The 22,244-nt window shown below is 44.4% G+C and overlaps 2 protein-coding genes across 3 annotated transcripts in view; both read right to left on the bottom strand.

The window, feature by feature from the left end:
• LOC112563605 (guanine nucleotide-binding protein G(o) subunit alpha-like) overlaps positions 1-22,244 on the bottom strand; it is a 49,485-nt gene that overhangs the window by 22,481 nt on the left and 4,760 nt on the right. Inside the window, exon 1 of one of the 2 annotated variants that reach the window (XM_025237727.1) lies at positions 15,113-15,247. The exons of the other annotated variant lie outside the window; for it this stretch is intronic. Coding sequence (XP_025093512.1) covers positions 15,113-15,136 — 24 coding nt within the window. The 5' untranslated portion in view covers positions 15,137-15,247. Of the gene's footprint in view, positions 1-15,112; positions 15,248-22,244 lie in introns of those variants that run through there. 2 annotated transcript variants of the gene reach the window in all.
• On the bottom strand, positions 9,871-13,303 carry LOC112563607 (guanine nucleotide-binding protein G(k) subunit alpha-like). Its single transcript, XM_025237732.1, has 4 exons — positions 13,168-13,303; positions 12,223-12,346; positions 11,798-11,982; positions 9,871-11,069 (listed from the first exon to the last, which is right to left on the bottom strand). The coding sequence occupies exons 1-4, from the start codon at positions 13,180-13,182 to the stop codon at positions 10,797-10,799; spliced, it is 597 nt and encodes a 198-aa protein (XP_025093517.1). The 5' UTR covers positions 13,183-13,303; the 3' UTR covers positions 9,871-10,796.

Here is a 22,244-nt window from a genome sequence, read left to right on the forward strand (position 1 = left end):
TTGCGGAGCAATGTGGAGCTGTTTCAGGAGTAATAACTTCGCAAGGCCTCGGTTCCGGATGGTATTTGTGGAGAACATACTTTCTGTGCCACCACTTGAGGCTTTGTCAACATTTTAGCGCTCTACAGGACACTTCGCATCCCAGCTCTTGGAATTATACCATTGTTCAGTTCCCAAAGATTCGCTTCGCATCCTCTACAATGACTTTAACCGTGCCTTAATAGTTGTGCTGAACTATTGAGACACATCAACATCATATGATCTTTGCGCTAAATCGTCTTGACACTTGCAATTCATACCAGTCCAACGAAGGTTCTGATGAGCTACAACGTTCATCCCTCCACCTGGGAACAAACACTAAATCCTCACCCAGCCGACTGATATGTGATTCTCTTCCGGCCTATTAACATAATCCAGCACATATCCAGCTCAACGCCTCAGACGAGTTTCCTTGTAATCAGCTAGTGTATGAAATTCAACTATTCTGTCGCAGCGCAGCAACGAGTTCTGTCCAATGCATATATTCCCGACTTAACCACCACACTCACCCGCTCACCTAGGGATGTTTTATTCCGCTTCGTTATACCGATACCAACAGTGTCTATATAGCCTATTCTATAACACATGCCACTTAACGATTACTGCCTCTGAGCTCGACTTGACTAAAGTGACCACATCCCTATTACCTGCTTTACTCCGATACCTGGCTCTATCTCTACCCTCTTTCTCAGTTGCACATCAGCTCCCGGTCGTGACAACGTCAGCATCCTCATTCATCACTGGGTCATCAGTGCAACGAAAACACACTGTTCCAGCTAATATCGTCTAAAATGGCACGTCACTGAACATCGCGGGCCCCTTACGCTACGGTCCGCAATGCACAGGCTCAGTTATCCAGGGAGATAAATAACTTACCATTATCAATAAAGTCTGTAGAATGCCGGCGACCAGGCTGCCCCCTTAGTTTATACCATTTCCGCCTTTCGGCCTTGACAAGGCGTTATGAACCTAGTAGTTTAAAATGGATATTTTAAATTATAACATAATTTGCTTTCATTGTTGATTTCGTTGTAAAATAATCACTTAAGAATCATTGAATTATTATAATAAGGTATTCATACAGGCATTCCTCTAACATACATTTGTTTAAAAGTATTAATACAGTTGATGAGTTATAAACTGCAGTTTATACGTCACTTGCAGATAAAAGCAGAACACAAAGTACAACTACAAGCAGATATTAATTCCAAATAAGGGACAGATATACACGCTTTTCAACTTCAAGTTGGACTTTTGGGGCTTCACCATATTACACGGTTCGAAATTGAACAAAAAAAAAGAAAAAGAACAACACAAATTTACTGCAACTATACAGATGAGCGAATCAGAAAGAATGTTCAGCAAAAAACAACACATAAGAAGAAAACAAAAAAATCTCATTACAGGGTTTGATAAAGTGAAGTACAGCACACATGATCAAGAACAAGGAAAAAAGTAATCGCAACATAGATGTTGTGATGTTATGTTTAAATTGGGCAACAGAATGTCTGATACTCTATGATCAAAGAACAGGAAAAAAGAAAGAAGAAAAGGCTAGATCGCAAGACTTGATGTTTGATGGATGTGAAAACCGGGGTTATTTAGAGATTGGGCAACAGAGGGCGACTATCTTATATCAAAGAGAAAAAAAGAAGAAAAAGCCTCAATCCAAAACAAGAGATGTAAAGGATCACAGATTGGCAACAGATGGCGAAATTAGTGATCAAGAACAGGGAAAAACAAAGAAGGAAAGAAGAAACGGCCTAGAGCGACATTGAAGTTATGTGCAACTATTAAGAGGGCAACACATGGGCGAACTAGTAAAACACAATCAACACCATGTAACAGGGATCACGACTTGCACAGAGCACAGAAAAGACAATAAGATTAAAGGTTAACAAATATGCAAAGTAACAAGAACAGGGCAGCTGATTAAAAAAGAAAGAAAACAAAATAATAGACGATTATTGTCTGTGAAGTCTCTGAGATTAGCTTATTATCATAAGGAGGGTGTGGAGGTAATATCACTCTAGGTGAAATATAGCAGAGGAAAAAAAGGTCCTCTGAGGCGAAAATAATGTGCATCAAGATGTCATAAATGTGATGCAAACACCTGAAATAACTTTGGAGGGTGATGTGTTCCAATGCAGAAAAGGAAAAGAAAAGGCTTGAAAACCCATCAGTACTGTTAGTGAGCACAAATAATTATAAAAACTTGAACTGCACAACCTTTCATGTCACATGGCCGTTGCACATCTCAAGACTTCTACACCACGAATTGCATGTACCAGAAAGACTTTCGCAATCTAAAAAAGGACTGGCCCTAGTCTCAAAATAACGATCGCCCACAAAGAACACATAAGGAGGTACAGTTAGAACAGTGCGTCTGTAAAGTCACCTACATCGTCACAAGTTGCCAATCCTTTTACAAGCAGACCGGAAGAAAATTTGTTGAGAGGAAGGATTAGAGGTTCTTGTGAAGAATGTTCAAAAGATGTTTCACTCAAGACGCAGTCTTAAATACTAATGTAAATATCCATGAGCAAATGACTGTTTTGAACGCTCCAACATGCGAGAAGTTTTCGTTGGTACCAAATTTGTCAAAATCGGCAAAAATGTCAAAAATTTGAGAATTATGCAAGTTTTAAAATAGTTAATTTGCTGCCAGTAAAAGCAATGTTCTAAACATTACGAAAAATCTACTCAGACAATAGATTATTCTTTATGAGAATAACGAATAACCGGACTACGACAGGGATACAGAAAAAAGATGGGCGGGTGACTGTTGCGCGACGCTTTTTCCAAGCCTCTTCAATTACAACAAGGTTGCCCATGCCTAGTTTTACAGGAAGTTCATTCATCTTTGTGTTGTTGCAGAAAAATACTGATCTCTCAGTACAGCGCATAAAATAAATTTATACGAATATCAGTCAAATAGTTGAATTAAAAAAATACGAAAGAAGCCCGGTGACACAGTGTCACGGAGAGTGAACAGCACGGCGTAGCTTTGGTGTGACTTCGTGAGTGGTACACCTCACTGGACTCTATGGCCCGCTCCAACGAAGTGCTGTCTTAACTGATACCAACACTACTTACAAACAAGAGGAAAACATACTAACACCACATAGACAAGTTAAGAGAACGGAGAACTCTTCAAATCGCCATTGATAACGTGTAGGACGTTAGCAAGTAAACAAAGCAAAGCCGCTCGAGCCAAAACACTGAGAGACTAAAAACATTAGATCAGTCTCTCCAGGTCATTACAACCGACAAACTCGAAGATTCACGCAGAGACAACCTTGATTCGGAAAACAAAACGAGAGATTCAACGAAAACCTGTGCTACGATAAAACTCCTGCAAGAAACACAGGCAAGGTGGCAAACACGGACATGTCGACGCACAAAAGAGTCGTAAAAAGTCCAGCAGACTCCCGAAACAGGAAATCAAACCACGGCCCCATAATTGCTATTCACTCGATGTCTTACAATTGGATATACTTACCCAAGACGAGAGAAACTGAGATCAAAAAGGTGTATCTGTGGCTTGGATCTCACAGAAAGACAACAGTCGATCACAAAGGTTACAGAAATGCGGGTGCGTGCGTTCTACCAGAGGAACCGGCTCGTTGGAGACCTTAACCAAAATACGAACAGACAACAGAAGAAGGGAGAATCCTCGAACCAACGCGACAGCTCCCCACTCTCAGCACCAGCAGTCGCTACAACACACTGAATGAATACACACTAGTAACACAGCACGGAACAACGGATCGTACAGCACCGAGCTACAGTCACCTTACCTCACCTGCGAACAGCTACACCTCTACAAACAGATAAAGATAGAAACACCATATACGGCCGATAAGCATTTGAGCAAATAGACACGAACGAGCACTCGCAGAGTAGCATTATCAACAACCTACAATGATTCCGACTGGTTGCTGTCTGCCACTAAATGCCTCGAATCAACACTATAGACATCTACCGGCGCGACAAACAACAAAAGGAGAAGGACAACACTCCATACACAGTGCAACAGAGCCACAACAGCCACACAGCCGGAGTCAGCGAGCCACCTGACGACAATGTGCAAGTATCGTACCACACCGCATCGTGCTCCCATCTAGTGGTGACCTGAAACCACGCACGGGTACCCGTGCAGACTACCGTAGAGACAAGAGCACGACGGCCGGATAGCTGAAAAGGTCAAAGGACACAACTCCGATCAACGACACCTATGCCACTAAACGCGTAAGAGCAAGAACGGAGTGCAAGCGTAAAGGGAAAAAACAAGGCCTAGGACATTACATAAGGCCAGAAGTCAACAAATCGCACCGAAGTGGAAAAAAAAAAGCCGTCAGGCAAGGCGTTTGACTTGTGACTTACGAATAGAAGGCTAAACATCACTACATTAAGATTGTTCAGTTAATTGTCAGGGACTGGTCCTAATTCAGAAAAAAGATGCTATTACTATATAGACAAAAAAATATCAATATATCCTACAAGATACACACTTTGACACCTAAGCAAGAAAGTATATTAGATCGAATGGGGTACACCTGCCTTTTTGCATCCAATAATAACATCCTCTAGAGGTGTTGGAATTATTTAAAAATAATTTGAATTAAAGTTAATAAGTGATAAAGATGAGAAAGAGAATTTATATTTGCATAATAAGAAATATATGGCGAGAACCCTTATATAACATTTATGGACAAATAAAGATAACCAGAATTTAGGAAACTAGAATGCTAATCAAGATACCAGATAGTAAGTAATAATAGGGGAGACGAATCTTATGACCCTAAACAAAGATACCAAATTATAAACATATATAAAAATCCTAAGCCTGCGTAAAGCTAGAAACATTAATAACAATTAGAACTAAAATATAATGGAGAATCTGAACCAGAAATAAACGATACACTGGAAGAAACCAACCTTTACAACCAAAGTAGGCTGACTTTTTCTATTTCAGAATCTACGAGTTCAACAGTAACGCCGAGCAATATTGAATTGGATATAGATCAACACCAATGATTACTCTTACTCTCAGTTTGGGATAAAATAATACCTCACACTTTAGGAAATTTAATTCCTCCTTTAAAGAAAACCAATTATTAAAAGAAATACATGAGACATGACAGAGTTATAGAACAATATGCTGCACTCCTTATAATAGAGACAGCTTTTCTAAAGTAAGACCAAGACCTACAATTAACAATTATCAGATAAATTGTTCTCGATGTACTACCATTACACGTCAATACTGCAACTCTCTAATGTTTTTATCGACGTGATCATCATTAGTGGGTACAGTTTATTTATTTGTCAGTCCAACTAGGGCAAACAGGACTAAAAGTCTGTTAGTAGATGCTACATAGGCAAACTTTGTGAATGAAAATAAGATTTCATGTCAAAGTTTCAGGACTAACATTTTTGTTAAGTTATTTTGGTGTTAACTAAGATGGTCATTAATATTCATTTCAGAGTTTTCTTGGTGAAATTTTTATATGACATTTTCTGAGTTTGGAAAATGGTCAAATGTGAATGAAACTATGATACTGTCAAATTTTGTCCAGTTTTGTAATCATTGTTGCACATGTTATTGACAGTATTGGCATTATGCTTTCTTGGGAAACATTTAATTCCTCACTGGTACTTCAAACGGAGTGCTATCTCTGTGGCTGCTGAAAGTATAGTACAGTTTACTCCTTTTACATGGTTCTCAGTTCTCTCGTCTATGCTTTGTGTGTGCATCACCCTTCTTTGAATGCGCATAGATGACATTTGTTCAGTCCTAAACACATTTTGCAGTACTTTTTTTGTTTGTTTTTTTGTTTGTTTCTTGTGTTTTTTTTTTTTGTTTGTTGTTCTTTGTTTACAACATTATATCAATTATTTGCCTGTGAATTCTGATACAAAAGCAACTTGTTAATGTTTGTTGTGTTTCATATAAATGCATTATTGGTGGAGAAAAAATAAAACTTGGGAAAAAAAAAAAGAAATGTAAATGACTATGTAAAGTCCTGAATGCTTCAGAACAGACTGCAACTGACGATGATAAGACTGAACTGCTACTGTTTTTGTCCAAAGAAATTTCTGTCATCCTTTTCTTTCTTTGTCTTTGCGCTATAAACGGCTCATATATCCTTTGTTCGCAGCATTGGTGTCATTCTGATCAGCATTGAGTTTTCATCAGCATATTTCTCATGTCTGCAGAAATGCCTACCTGAACTTCGTTGGATCAGTACAATTTGTCTATTCAATGCAACTAAACCTAATCTGTGCCTTGTGCTATCAAGGATGGACTATTGTAATTCTCTTTTAGCTGGAATCCAGATTCTGGACAGATTTCAAAGGACCAGAATAACGCTGCTTGCCTCATTGTAGACCATCTAGATACGTACATATATCGCCTATCATTCGCTCTTTTACTGGCTGCCAGTCAAGAACCGATAGCCTACAAACTTTTTCTACTTGTGATTAACTCGGCTGTTTCTTTGCACAGTCCTCAGTACCTCTCTGAATTCACTCTCATCTATAACCGCTCAACCTCTTCGACACCAAGCTTCTGCGAGCCCACAAAACATGTGGACAAAGGTCTTTCTCTTACCGAAGCCCATCAACTGAATAGATTACCTGTCAGCCTTCGTATCTCTGATTCTCTTACTCCTTTAAGTCAAGCTTAAGACACATCTTTTCAGAACGACCTTCAATGTAAAACCCTGAGCGCTGACATGCTCTGTATTACTTGGTGTATGAGTGCGTCTGTAGTAGCAGTGAGCATGTCTGTTATATGGGTGCATTTATGTATGTAAAGGCTCTGAGCAAAAAAAAATTATTATTATATCAAAGACGCTTGCTGATTTCTTCATGAATAAGCCTGGAGAGGTGCTATTTTCCTGTCTAAAAGCATGGTTACATATTACTATATAGCCTTGCACTCGTTCCATGCAAGAGTACATCATGCAGTTGTTGAGTCTACATTGCTTGATGTAGTTGATACTTCTCTGCCCATTTAATTATTTTTTCCAGTTTACCCAATAAAATGACTTCACTCTTTAAAATTGTAAGTTTTGTTCTGTTTTTGAACTTTTATTTTCAGATTTATTGTTGAATTATGTATTTTCTGGTTTGTTTACTGCAAGAATACAGACGAAGTGATGTTAAAAAAAGAAGAAAGATACATATAGAGAGAAAAAATCAAAAATAAACAAATGAAATAGTGTCACAATGTCTTCAAATTATACAAATACGTATAAAAATGTCATGAATATAGCAAAATGATCACAGATGTCTGAACTGAAGGATAAGGAAATAAAATGCACATAAATATCATTTGTTACACATGAATACAGGACAAAAAGGCAAATTAAATTCACAAGCCTCTATTTATAAGATAAGATATGATAAGATAAGATAAGAAATACTTATAATCCTAGAGCAATTCAGTTCAGTTGCAGCTCGATTATATATATTAAACCACCAGGCAGTCGTGTTACAGTCAATCATACCAGCTTCGATTAAAGTCATACATGATCGCATGCACATCACATTCATAATCCATTCAAAAGTCAGACGGCTTGAAGCAACAAAAGACAGCCGCAGTCGGTTTGTCTGCATGCAGGCATACTATTATCGGCGACTATGGGAGCTGACAAGTCACCCGACAGAGCATGCCTTCATCACGAAGATGGCAGACACTTTCAGAAGAGTCCTCCTGTTAACAGATCCTGAAGAGAACTCTTGTGGATCCAACGACTTTGGAGCAGTGGATACCACACATGTAGGCTGCTCTTGTCCTTCACGATAAACTATTTGAAACAGATAACGAGAAGGACAGCACGCTCTCAATATGTGATCTGTAGAAAGCTGAGTAAATTGGGAGACAGAGAAAGACCTCAGCTTCTGTAGAGGACGAGGCTTGTTGAGCCTTCTTCACGACAATTGAGTGTTGACAATCCAGCAAAGTCGCCTATCAAAGATGGTGCCCACGTATTTAAAAGCAGAAACAATTTTCCACCTCCTTGTCATGGATGAACAGACGGACACGGTGGAGAATTCGACGGAAATCAAAGACAATCTCTTCGTCTTACACACATTAAGTCTTAGAAGTGACATCACACCAAACAATGAATTCTTCCAAAGCAACACCGTGTTGTGCACCGGCCGCGTAAGTAGAACAGCAGGCAGTGTCATCAGAAGAATTGACAAGATATGACCCTCATGACTACTGCGACAACTGTTGGTATACAGGATAAACAGAAGCGGGGATAGGAACACTCCCTGATGGTGAGCCGGTGGATTGGTGGTTAGATCGGAAAAAGTTGCCATTGACAAGAACTCGTTGCTGCCTGTCAACCAAGAAGTAAATTCCATGACACTAGCTGACGATCAAGGAAAACTCGTCGAGGATTCTTCGAGCTAGGATAAGTGGCTGGATAGTGTTAAAGGCCGAAGAGAAATCAGCGAATACATCGAGCATGGGCTTGGCAGATCTTCCAGGTTGTTTGATTAAAGTGGAGGATGAACAGTTTAGCATCATCAACACCTCGCTTGGACTGGTATGCAAATTGCAAGGGATCAAGAACGAGTTAGCGGGCAGTTAAGAATCAATGATTGATGATTGTCCTCAAATACTTCATGAACAACGATAGTTAAGGCCACCGGGTCTAAAAGTCATTGAGATGCCGAGCTGAAAACTATCTTCGAACTGGGAACAATGGTAGACTAATTTCCAAGCAGCTGGATGGAGAGTGAATCCATAGAGCGCTGAAAAAGAGTTGACAACTGCTCCCAAGTGGTGCGCACAGAAACGTAATGTTCTGCCACAAATAGCCATCCGGACCCGAGCTTGCGAATATTCACTCCTGAAACAGCTCCACAACTGCTCGCGACAAATCTCAACCTTCGGCACAGGGTGAAGAGAAACGAAGCACATCTGAACTTCTCACGGAGAGTCATGTGCCTCGAACCGAGCAAAGAAAGCATTAAGAGCATTAGGAAGGCGCACTGTCAACGCCTGAATCGAGATATTGGCTTTTCGACCCTTACTCCGATCGACAGTACTGCCATGTTGTTCAGTCCCCTGCCAAGCCTCTCGGATGTGCTGTAGCAAACTGAGACTCGATTTTCGACTTATATGCACCTTGGCTCGACGGATAGCATCACGACCTCTCGATTGACTATTTTTTTTTTTATAAACGACTATAAAAGCAAAGACAATGCTAAGTACTGATTTAGCAAGTGTCAAATAAGATATATCAGTAATTACAAAAAGAGTTACAACTGACTCACGAATGTTGTCAGGAACGCTGTTTAAATCACTCTTTTCACTCACTACACCACGCGTCCCTTGCGTGTTCTTTCAATCACATAGCACAAAGATTTGTCGTGGGAATCAAAGAAAACTTAAATCAATCACATAACTAAATATATACAAGACTTCAAGCAATCAATTTAAACCATACCGCCCAAGTTATCACTCTTGTCTGTTCAGAATCATAAGTACGTCATATTATTATTTCAATACCGAACTACGACAGCGCACAGGCCTGCTACAACAGTTCCTTAATGTCACAAACACATGTCCGTTTCAATCCACTCCTAACGATACGTCTCTCCGACCACTTTTCTGGCACCAGAATTAATGTCCGTGTGCCCATTAATGTTCATCACACACATACACACAGCCGTGTAAACCGTCTTACTCTCCCTCTAAGTGACCAGACTTTCGGGCGAAAAGCGGGACACTCCGATGATGGTGTCGTCACCATCAAAGAACCGAGTCAGCGACGTATTCTGATTTTTAAAGACAACCGGGACATTTGATGGACTTGCCAGAAAGCGGGACATTGGGCGTCCAGCACGATGAGCAGACGGGACACGAGGTCAAAAGAGGGACTGTCCCGCCTAAAGCGGGACGTCTGGTCACCTTACATTGGAGCTGAAAAAGGAAGGGTTGGTGAAGAATGAACATTGATGTGTGGTTAAAAATAAACAAACATAATATAGTGTGGTTAAAATAAAGATAAAGATGATATAGAGATAATAAGGAAAGAAGATTTGGTTCACGGACTCATTCTTTACATGTAATAGAATAATGGAGTTGGAATATCACCTTGACAACGGGCAATAACAACATGACACATGTTTATTTTGTCTTATCTTGACAGTTTTCTTGATCTTGAGAAAGTAAACAGGATGCGAAAACAGTTGAGACAGTTGAAAACAGTAAACAGTTGAGAAAGTAAACAGGATGCGTGTCAAATGGTGAGTGATGTGTCTGTCTCTCAGGCTCCAGACATTTCAACACAAAGCCTGTCATCGCGAAATGACCACTACTGTCAGTGACGTAGTCTAGTGTGTGGCAGTGGCTGACATCTTAAATATTCAGCCAGGTTCACGTGATGTGTGATGTACTGCTCGCACGCGTGTAGCTTACTCCTAGTGTGACGTATTACTCCTTGGCGCGCGCCAGACACTACTTGTGACTTTCTACTCGCGTGCGTGCGTGCGTGCGTGACGTGCTACTTGTGTGACTTACTACTCATACCAGAGTGAAGCATTTCTTGCGTGACGTACTGTTGATGTGTGCACTGTGGCATACTATCCATGAGTGACGTTCTGCTCGCGTGAGAGAGACTTAGTAGTCACACGTGTGACGTTCACTCGCATGAGTGTGACTCTCTAGTGTGTGTGTGTGCGTGTTTGTGACGTTCTACTCTCGTGTCTGTGTTTGTGTGTGACACTTACTACTCGTGCGTGCGGGACAGAGCGTGTCGCTGAAACTTCTGTCGCCGAGCATAGCAGCACTGCACGCCCAGGTCCGTCCACAGCTGCTGCAGCACGGCCACGTCAGGTGCTTGCGGCTGCAGCTTGTCCAGGAACGTCATGCGTCGCGTGACGTCCGCACGGCAGGTGGTTGGTGACGTGCGCTCAGCGCTCTCGTCTTCCTCCGTGAAGCGCAGCACCAGCGCCTCCATGGACATGCGCGGGAACTTGTCCTGGAACTCCACCGCCAGCTGCTGCTCCGCCAGACAAAGCACACACCGGTGTCATCATCGCCTCATGACAACTCTCATTACATGTCATGACAACACACCACTGCCACCCGGTCCCCCTACCCCCACCATGTAGGGAATGAAATGCAAATGTAGAGCTATCTATCTCGGATATCGGCAGACACGGTGCTCAACAATCTAAAATGAAAAGTCGGATGATGTATATCCTCTGCGGGATGCTCTGGACCCTGTGGACGGGTGGATGATAGCAATCACCGGTTACCATCGATTGCTGGACGCAGCAGAGCAGACCTACATTTCATCTTTTGCTTGCAATCTGCTGTAGGAATAAGCAATTTACAAAATGCAAGTCTTGTACTATTCTGGGAACCAGTGCAGCAAACAATCTTATTGCCGCGCAGCCTGTCGTCAACAAATATTTCTGCCAAGGCTTCAATATGCAATGTAGGAAACTAATGTCGCTCTCACTTTCTCCCTCCCTCGTTCACCGAACACAACACACACACACACACACACACACACACACCACACACACACACACACACACACCACACACCACACACACACACAACACACACACACACACACACACACACACACACACACACACAACACACACACACACACACCACACACACACAAACACACAAACACACACACAAACATATGGGCGCGCACGAATCTGGTCAGTTTGCAGGGCAGCTACTCAAGACAGTAAGAAGCTCGCTCACCTTGTTGAGGTGGTTGTCGAACTGAATGTTCAGCACCTCCATCTGCTCCAGCACCACGTGCAGAGCTCCAGTCAGGTTGTGGAGTACCTGAGGCACCCACTGGTGGCAGATGGCTTCTGGGAAATGATCCCCGTAATGTAGTCGCAGCTGTTTGATGAAGGTGCTCTTTCCAGCCCCTGCTCCACCTGAAAAATATCATTCCGAGAACAAGTGAGTTCGCACAACACCATTGCAGCACGGCACGCAAAGCTTAACGACCTCAGACAGCGACAGGAACTATTTGTTGACTCTATGTTGAGGTGGAGAGCACCCGTGAACACTAGTCTACTCTCTACTCAGTCGCTGCCTGTCTACTCAGTTGTTGTCTGGAAGCAGGTAGAGAATGAAGCATGATGATGTTTGGAGGGGACGTTGGGGGGCCATACCCAGCATCAGCAGCTGCACCTCCTTCTGACGTCGCTCGCGCTCCTCGTCGAGCTGCTGGTCGATGCTCTTGCTCCGCGCGATGGCCGCTCGCCCTCCCTTGTTCATGTTGGCCAGCGTCAGAGTCTGGAACAACAACACGACTTCGGTCAGTGGATTCCAGTCAGGACAAGAACAGCATCAGACAGCACAACGTCAGTCACAAGAACGTCAGACTAGACAAAGGACACGACAGTTAGCCAACCGTCAGTCACAAGAACGTGAGTGAGCACAGGCAGCACAGCGTCAGTCAGCAGAACATCAAGAAGAAACACCAAGAGGTCAGTCCCGTCAAACCGAGACAAGATCATCAAAATCTGATGCACAGCAGGCCAGACCCTCCAACCCGCAGCTCGCTGCTCTCGGAGCTCAGTGCGCGTGACAAAGGATGTTTATGCAAACAAGAGAATGCTAATATGATTGCTTGCATTGCTGCGTGTCAGGGCGCTCACCCCAAGCAAAAATCTCCCCAAACTCCAGAAAAAATAATGTTTGAATATTTCAGTGCCCGCATCTCACCTCTGAGCGTTTTTACGGTGCCAGCCCCCGCTGGAACAAACCCTGTCCAGATCCCTGTAATGCTCTCAAGCAACATTACTTGAGACAACAAACAACAACAATCAAAGCTGGCATGAACCTGTAGACGTTAAATTCTGGGTCAATGGCCGATGTCTGCCGGTAATTTGAAGTCTTGACAGCCACGCACAGATTTAACATTCACCCACTAACCGTACGAATGCAGAGAATAAATAGTGTAATAGTTGTGAGTTCTTTTCTCCAGCAGAAGCCTCGCAATTTCCTCTAATTCAGTATTCTCATACTCTGTAGACAGTTAAATGACAAAATTAACACACTGAGCTAAATACTGATGGAATAAATAAGACATTAATGTAAATAATCTCATTTGCCTCTAGAGCCCTCATTGGAGCTAAGAAATGGTTGGCTTGGCTGGCATGGTCCCCTCCTCATCAAAGACAAGGCAAGGCTGGCCAGTCATCCACCAGACAAATAAAATTATTGGTACATCACCGCAGCCACTGTCTGACTTGTCCCTCCATCAGTCAGAAAGATGGCATCCGTCATCCCCTCAGACCAAACACACCCTCCCAGAGGTCCTTGGTGCCAGCAGCCATCACCATCCTGAATAACAGACACAAGGACTCGTAGGGCTGCCAGACCACCTGGCATCCTCCTTAGGAGGTTAACATGTATGTGAGATAAGATGTAGGTGTGTGTTGGATGTTTTGTATGAGATTGTATGTCTGGCCATAGTGTTGTGTGTTGATATACATATACATGCTCATATTATGTGTGTATATGTGGTTGGGCTTATGATCAAAAGAAAAATTTCTGTCGTGGACTTCCTCTGACAGATAATAAAGTGGGATTTGATTTGAATTTCGCTCAGCAACTTATTTTTCAGGAGGATTGATTCGGACTTTAGCAAGAGCGATGCGAACCTGGAGCTTACATCTTGAAAGTTGATAAAGTTAACTACAGCCCCTTGTCCCCTATTTACACCTATTAGTGACAACATCCTGTGACAGTTGGGGTTCATCGATGCTGTGCAGGGTCACAGAGATCCGTGGGTTGAATGAGAGGACCCTGAGACAGACACGTGTAGAGATACATCTGTGTAAGCAAGACACACCTACACTGGTTGCCCACGATAACAAACAGGAAGGAAACGAGTTCCAACCATCCGCCATCAGCAGCCAGCGCATTGGCAGCAGGTCTTTGCCAGCCCTGCATCAACATCAGGAGGAACAGCAACAGGAAATGAAAGACTTGGCGGCGTCAGCAGTCGTCAGACGGCCAGCGCGCGCAGATGATCAGGTGACCGCACGCTCTTCACGAGGTTTTGTATTTTTGTTGGCGTTAACGTGACACAACTTCCATGTTCCAGGTTTGGGCATTTGCATGTTTACAGCAAAGAGCAAAGAAAATGCTGATGAAAAGGGTGGCGTTGGAAACGATAATTTTCCTGCAAAAGTCACTTTGATGTCAGAGAGAATTTATGAACTGTCATGCCTCAAGTCCACCCAACTGGGAAGCGAAGCGGAAGCATTCATCTTGGAGAGGCCGTGTCGGCCACCCATCGGTTTTCGCATCCTTGACCTGCTGATGTGACCTCCGCCCCTGACATTTACTAATTAGCTAATCGCGCACAACAAGCACGGAAAGGCTTACTTCTTAGAGGAAGAGCACATCCAGTAAGAACATCCTACTTTACACACGTTGCGCCAACAGGGCGACCAGGGACTGGTGGAGGCCCCTAGCGAAATGCGAGTGTAAGAGAAACTGTGACATGACAGCGAGCTTCCTTGAAGTGTCACTACATTAATTAACCTTTTGTCGGCCTGCACGTGTCCTACAGTCCCTACCCCTACCATGTGTACACGTCACTACAGTTGCTAGTCCCTTGCTGGTGTGTGGTGTCCTTGCAGACCTACACACAGTCTTCTGTGGAAGCTCGGAGCCCACATTTCATGAATTTCTTACATTCGCAGAAAATGTTAGTGTGGTCTCCCAGTATGATTGCACCCGGCGAGAAACCACGTGACCTAAGATCGCGAACTTCCACTAATGCGGGTGTCACGGTCACACTCCATCTGTGGCCACGAGGACAAGTCACACCAAGATGGAGGCTCAACCGTCCAGCAGCAGGATTAACGTCCATCGAGATATTTTGTGTTTTATCACATGCATGTCACATCCATCAATCGTATTTACAATGTGTTAAACTATAACCCTGAGCAAAAATAGTTTATTATAGTGTGAAATAGATAATAAATGAAAAATTAAACAATTATCAATGACCTAATGTTTGCAGAGTGTGTAGGTGCTAGTTACCTTTAATCGCATAGTGACGGCCATTGTTCTAACGCCGTAAGTATCAATGCAGTGTTACGTACAGCTGATGACAGGTGATGAAGAGAAGATGGCAGTGATGTAAGGCGGTGACGTGATTGGTGAGCAGCTGGTGACTTGATTTGTGTGCAGCTGGTGACAGGAGTAATGTAAGCCAGTGACGGGACTGGGATGCAGCTGGTGACAGGAGTAGTGTAAGCCAGTGAAGTGACGGGGGTGCAGCTGGTGACACGAGTGATGTAAGCCGGTGACGTGATTAGCGTACAGCTGGTGACAAGTAACTGCGGCTGGATATCTGTGGATGCAGGTTTCTAGCTAAACATTTCTGCCAGTGCCTGTAGGCCGAACTCTGAGCATCCAAGCCTCACGCCTTTACCATGTCACTGATACTGTGACAGACGAATGGCTGCAGTCCACCGTCGCACCACTCACTGGCCACCAACACTTGGCGGGAAGAACATGCAGATGTCGTCTGTCGACTGCACGTCACACTAGCTCAAGTTCTGGTTCGCACACAGGAACTGTTCCCCGGCAGCTGTGTGTTAGAGGACGACATCAGGCATTTCTTCAACTCTGTGATGACAGTCTTGTCTTGACCCCTCCCCACAGTGTCACAAGTGCGGGTGAGCAGGACTCAGCGTACGCTGGAGTCGTTTTTATTGCCGGACTCCAACGTTTCACATGAAAACAAACAGCCATTCATTCCGCCGGTAATTAGAATGTTTAACGCCGGGTTTCGTTTCCGTGAGAAACAACAAGATGTTAGCGGGGTAGCCGAGGCTGGTCTTACTGAACTACACCCTGAGGTGTGGATGAGGCTGCAGACAAGACGGTGGCAGTGTGTAGACGAGGCTGCAGACACGACAGTGGCAGTGTGTGGATGAGGCTGCAGACAAGACTGGAATAAACCCAGTGGCAGTGCTTCCGGCCCCGGGGTGAGTGTGGCGCCATGTGTGTGGTGGATGCTAATCCGGTCTCATGTACTCGTCACGAGTCAGACGGTTAGTGCAAGTGCAACTTCAAGCAGTCGTCTGCTGGGGAAGTGTTTTGTCAAACAGTTGACCGCTGACCACGGTTGTCAAGTTGGTTCAGGAGGAAGATGGAGGGCCTGAGGTCCACATACAGCTGCAGCGCACGCTAACGACTTCACCCCACGTGCGGCCACGTGTCACGACGAGGTACGACTTGACTGCTAGCACTATGCGCACCTTTCTATTCAACTCTTTGTTAGAAAGGCGCCCTGCTCCAGGCTGGTGACGCAGTTTCCGGCGTCGCGTGCGACACTTTCCTGGCGTAAGCCACGCGCCTGCCCTCAATAGGGCATAGTTCAGAGTTCAAGGTGTTGTAAATTAATTCCGCCTCCCTAACGGGCTGAGCCTAAAGCTGTGTCATGATGTAGCGATCCTTTCCACTTCTGGATCCATTTCACGAGCATCGGCTATCAACAGGTGCGAAGTGAGGCACTGTTCTGAGATATTAAGACCCAGAGAGGGAAAAGGGAACTGAGGACCATAGAGGACGCACTCCGAACTCAAGAAACAAGGGGGTGGGGAGGGAAATTGGTGTTTTATGCCTGAAAGGTCAGGTGACCCTTCCTTGCCTGTGGACAGTCATTGGCCTTAGACTCGTCTAGCCACACATTTGGACGAACGTTCGACCAAGTTAAGAAACATTTTTTATGAAAAGATAAACATTAAACTTCATGTAAACATTTTGCCAAAGTCAGTCAAACATTCGTCCACGTGTCCTGATTAAGAAGGATTTTTAGAGAGCCTTGAAAAGGAAAATAAATCACAAAGAACTGGCGACTATGGAGCCCTCTAGCAGATCAAGTAAATATATTGAATGATAGATATTGATACAGTGCCAGCAATCGTGCTTTGTTCCCTCGACAAACGCTCATCCGGATCTCAGCTCAACCTTATATTTTTCTTTTTTCTTGTTTTGTTTTCTTATCTCGGTCAGTCGGTCGCCCCCTTAATCTTTTTCTTTTTTCTCGATGTTTGAGACCACACTTTTCTCAGAGCCAGGGCTGTGAGGGAAATGCTGCTTTTCCCATGGACCTTCATTTAATGTAAGTCTGTGGCCTTACCTTTCACAAGCTTCCATTAGGTTCCCATGTTGCTGCGCCACACGGGTATTGAACCGCATGCCTGTGGGTTTGCACGTCAGTGATCAAACCACTCGGCAATCCGCGTCCCTCTTTCTTCTCTGCCAGTGTGTCTTTTCATCTTTATTTTCTTCGTGGTCCTTGAGAAATTTACTCAGATTGTTGCTTCTTTTTGATTTAAGTTGTACTATGCACATTGATTTTTAATTCTGTAGGGACTGGAGTGTGAATAATAATCTTGGTGACATCGTACTGCAATGCACTTCGTGATGTTTGAAGACTGTTTTAGCGAGAACTGTGGGAAATGAGTCTGTGGACCTGCAGGCGACGGTCAGTCCTAGCACCGCTCAAGTGCCGAGTGTTATTCTAGTTATTCTAGTGTTATTCTAGTTATTCTAGTGTTATTCTAGAGTCGCTAGTAAAGTAAAGGTCTACACTGGTGCAACGGTCCGACATTGATTTATGACAAGAAACTTTGAGAGATTTGAAGTCAGAAAGAAACTATGTGTGTCTCTTATTGATCTCAGTTCAGCTCGCCTTGGCCTCCACGGCGTACAACCTCTCCAACCAGCCCTCGTCAACATAGCCACGACGCACAACACAGCCACACGTACAACCCCTCCAACCATGGACGTGTGTAGGTGGACTGTTGTCTGTCTGCCGAGACCAACGCTTAGCGTCTGGCGAAGTTTTTAGTCTCGGCGAGCCTAAACAAAGAATGTGACTAAACCGGAAGCTTTGTACAAATTTGCCTCGTTTTAGTAGTTAACTGGAAAAAATCGTCTACCAGCAGTCCAGTAATACAAGTTCGTGCTCCAACCAACCCTCGTCAACATAGCCAGGAGCCAGGACATGAAGTTACTGCTTCTGGAAGCCCGTTCTTCTGGCATTGTGCATGTGGGAGGGGAAGGGAGGGGAGGCACTGTCGTCAAAGTGGAGAACGTGATGCTAAATGACAGACGACATACAATAGTCCAGCAGCTGACACCCGGGGTAATGCTGCACTTGCCTCAGCACCGACAAGGCAGTACTAACCAGGCTCCACACACGTGCCTGGCTACAGGCATGAGAATATTTCTTTTAACCGATCAGTCTTTTTGCTTCTTCTTCCACACATTTCGCTTTCCCACAGTATCATCATTGTCATCTACACCTTGTCATTAACGTCATCCACTCATCGTTTAGCCTTCGTCATTATTGTCATGACATACACCTTGTCCTGTCTTAACCGTCTGTCGGAATCTTTCGATCTTATCCCTAAGTGTTGTTGAACCTGGTGTCAAATGACAGTCGTGGTGCTGACGGGACCTTTGGCCTTTGGCAGCGGACAGCCGAGTGGTTAGTACACCAGCGTCCAATGCAGATGCGTGAGTCCAGTCAGTAGTGTAACAGCTGTTTGAATGAGTTGAGCTCACTCCTCACGTGCTTGGGGAAGGTAGGGAACCGCCCGCAGCAACGCTGGCCTGGAGAAAATTGTGGTCTTTAACACTGTTATCCTTTAACAAGATGGTTGGCGGCCAGGCCTGAGATAAAATGTGTGCTGCTGACAGACAGCTGGCCTGACGTCAGTGGTGATGCTAGGAGACAGCTGGCCAGACGTCAGTGGTGATGTTAGGAGACAGCTGGCCTGACGTCAGTGGTGATGTTAGGAGACAGCTGGCCTGACGTCAGTAGTGATGTTAGGAGACAGCTGGCCTGACGTCAGTAGTGATGTTAGGAGACAGCTGGCCTGACGTCAGTAGTGATGTTAGGAGACAGCTGGCCTGACGTCAGTAGTGATGTTAGGAGACAGCTGGCCTGACGTCAGTAGTGATGTAATAGACAGCTGGCCAGTACCACAGGCGTCAGGTAAGTCATGTTGCTAGGAGACAGCTGACCAAGCTTCAGACGACGGTCGTGATGCTGTCAAGACAGCTGCATAGCAACACCGGCTCGCACGCGCTCTGTAGACACTGCACGCGCTTGCACCGTTAGGTGGGAATGGTGACAAAACATCAAACACAGGCTGTGGAGTCAGAGGGCGGCAGGTAGGTGTGTGTATTGCTCCTGAAGTGCTCAGCCAACATACCTGACACACTCCTGCTTATGTTACCTCGCCACGCTGCCATTACTGCATGTCGCGTGCGAGGGTCACGTGCTTCGTGCAAAGAAGGAGAATGTTTGACAGGCGGTGCAAACCAAAGCTAATGGAGATGATTGAAGGTTGATATGGCACGACAGCTCCTGTTGATGTAAGCTAAATATAGGCAGTGTAGGAGTACAGTCATAGGGGCTAACGGTGGATGGGGATGCTGGTTGTTGTAGGAGTGGTGTCAAGGGTGGATGGGGATGCTGGTTGTTGCTGTGGACACGGACACAGGTTACCGGACCAACTACCCAGCCAAAAAAAACCAACAAAAAAAACCCCAACAAAAAACCAACAAAAAAGCAAACAAACAAACAAACAAACAACAACAACAACAAAAAACAACTATGTGGACATGCATTTGACGTATTTCTGCGAAAATTCTAGAAATGTAAGCTGGTTTCTCAGAAGTGCAGCTCTTATGATATGTTATTTAAGAAGAAGGAAATTCTGTCTGCACGTAAGAGCTATCGACCTTTTCCATCATGCATGCTGAAAAGGCTGCAGGGCGTCTTGACACTAATGAAGAACTAATAAAATCTTTGTCATAACATAAAGCAATAATACACTATATAGCGACATTTGATATTTAGCATGCAGAAAACATGCCTCTCTCCCTCCTTCTGTCTCTCCCTCTCTCTGTCGTTTTTAACTGCGCATGTGTGGACACTAGAGAAGCAGGCGGCGTATCAGCCCGGACCTCAACAGGTCAATCAATAGGACCGAGGCAGTGCTGATAAAATGAATTTTTCCCACATCCTAGCTGTGCCTCGGACACTTCAATCAAAACGAGTGCCGTGGATGACTATCGCGGATGTCTTTCAATTTGTCAGAAAATCAATGCATAGACTGTGTGTTTGTTTGTCTGTGTGTGTGTGTGTGAGTCCTACATGTTTTTTTTTTTATCCTTCATCTCTTATTATGGTAACCGGTAGCCGTCAGGTGAGAAAGGTCCGTTATTCATTCACCTGTCGTTTGGAGGAGCACTTAGAGGCGGCAGCAGACGATGTCCGCCAGTCACGCTTGTCTTGGTAGAGTGTGTGCAAGTCCATCACAGGACGACCACTCCACTCATTCATGCTCTCATCCCAGTTCTTCATCTGGCCACTACGGCATTGTCCTCCAAGATACCTGGAGGGACAGTCTGACAGAGTGTCAGGTCACGTGGCCAAACTAATGGCCCTCCACGCTTGACTATTGCAAGTAGAAGTTCCTACTACAACTACCATGCTTTGTCCAGTGTCATCAGTTGTACTCTCTCTGCAGGTAGAAACCTTCTCAGGTACTAGTTCTCCAATGCTTGAACTCTTTTGCAGTTGACTTTTCCTTTCTCAATTCAAAGGACTCTTTATGTCACAAAGATCTAGGTTGTCATTCGTGACCCAGAGTTGTTTCTTCTTCCTGTGACCCCCGATCTCTTCCTGATATGGATGCACACTGGATGACGGCTACAACCACATCCCTGTGTACGAGGAAGCTCCCTTCCCCCGGTCGTACCTCGTATGCGCCCAGTTCTTTGTTTATGTGTACTTACATAATGTAGGTATGTGTGTAATTTGTATGACGAAGGTTAGGGCAAGCAAGTTTGAATATAGCTGAACATGTTGATCAACGTCCAACCCCTTGGGTGCGCCTCTTGTCAGAGTTTGAGCTTTGCTGGAGGGTTTACAGCCGTGACGTTGCCTTGGCTGCTGGCACGGCGTAAAACACAACTAACATCCAGGGTTTACGACCTCATAAATAATTTTGCCCACATCCCCACCCCGCTCAGGATTTTATGACATTTCGACTCCTGCCGTGTCCAATGTGACGTGTTCGACATTTCACACCCAGCTCGTGCAGTGTGATGACTAGCCTTCACACTGTAAGTCAATGACACGTGACATCAGCAAGTCCAGTACTTCTATATTCTTTCTCCTAAACCGTTCCAGAAAACCCGATTGACCCGAGTGTGAGTGCAGCTGTGCGTGCTGTGGGAATGAAGTGCTAATGGCTAAACATTGAGTCTGTCTTACCTTCTTAACCTTCTTCATTGTTGACAAGCTTCCTTATAGTCTCCTTTGCTGTCCAGTACATAGTACAAAACACTTCATTATTTTTTGTTTCTGTCCAATGGATAGAAGGAAACACTTCGATATTTTCAAAGACATCACAAACTGTTTCTTCTCTTGACACCTGGATGCTCAGTCAGTCAAAGGCGTCAAGTGTGACGTGCCCAGAGTCTGAACACTAATACAGCTAATACAGCTCATCTGTATTAGTGTATTATACAGCTCATCCTTGTGTCTGGCCATAACATCTCACTGAAAGAACGAGACAAACTTAGAGAAATTATGAAATGATCAGTCGGTCCTGGTTTATGGCATCTCTCTGATTCTGACTGAAGATGTGAGCCAGGGTGTTGACACTCTGGTATGATATCTCGGTGGGGCAGGAGGCCAGGTGTGCAACCTCTCTGTCAATAATACTTGGCGAGTCTGACACTTACATGCTGCTCACACTTGTATTTATACTGACAGGCCCCATCCCTCACTGGTCAGTCAGTCGTCCCTCTGTGAGTTCTGTAACCTCACAGACCAGTAAATTATCTCGCTGGTAAGTCAGTAAGCTACCTCACTGATCAATCAGCCAGTCAGTCCCTCTCTGGTCGGTCAGTCCCCTCACCGGCAGGTCAGTCAGTCTCTGGCATCACAGTCACTAAGTCATACATGAGTCGGTCAATCAGGTGGAAACAAACTTCTCACGACCAAGAACCTTCTTCAAGGCAAACAACCCAAGAAAACATTTTCACACTGGGTTCCATCGGAATCCATTTAGCGTTGAGAATTTATGTCCCAGAGGACACGACTTCGGTTTCTCGGCTACATGTCTTCTCCTTT

The sequence above is a fragment of the Pomacea canaliculata genome, linkage group LG5 (genome assembly GCF_003073045.1).
Source record: "Pomacea canaliculata isolate SZHN2017 linkage group LG5, ASM307304v1, whole genome shotgun sequence".
In the NCBI taxonomy this organism is placed as follows: Eukaryota; Metazoa; Mollusca; class Gastropoda; order Architaenioglossa; family Ampullariidae; genus Pomacea; species Pomacea canaliculata.

Excerpts from the sequence above, each read along its gene's own strand:
- LOC112563607 (XM_025237732.1), bottom strand. Across the intron at positions 11,983-12,222 it reads GGTGCAGCTGCTGATGCTGG|GTGGAGCAGGGGCTGGAAAG; the intron begins GTATGGCCCCCC and ends GATATTTTTCAG. Across the intron at positions 11,070-11,797 it reads TCGACAACCACCTCAACAAG|CAGCTGGCGGTGGAGTTCCA; the intron begins GTGAGCGAGCTT and ends CTGGCGGAGCAG.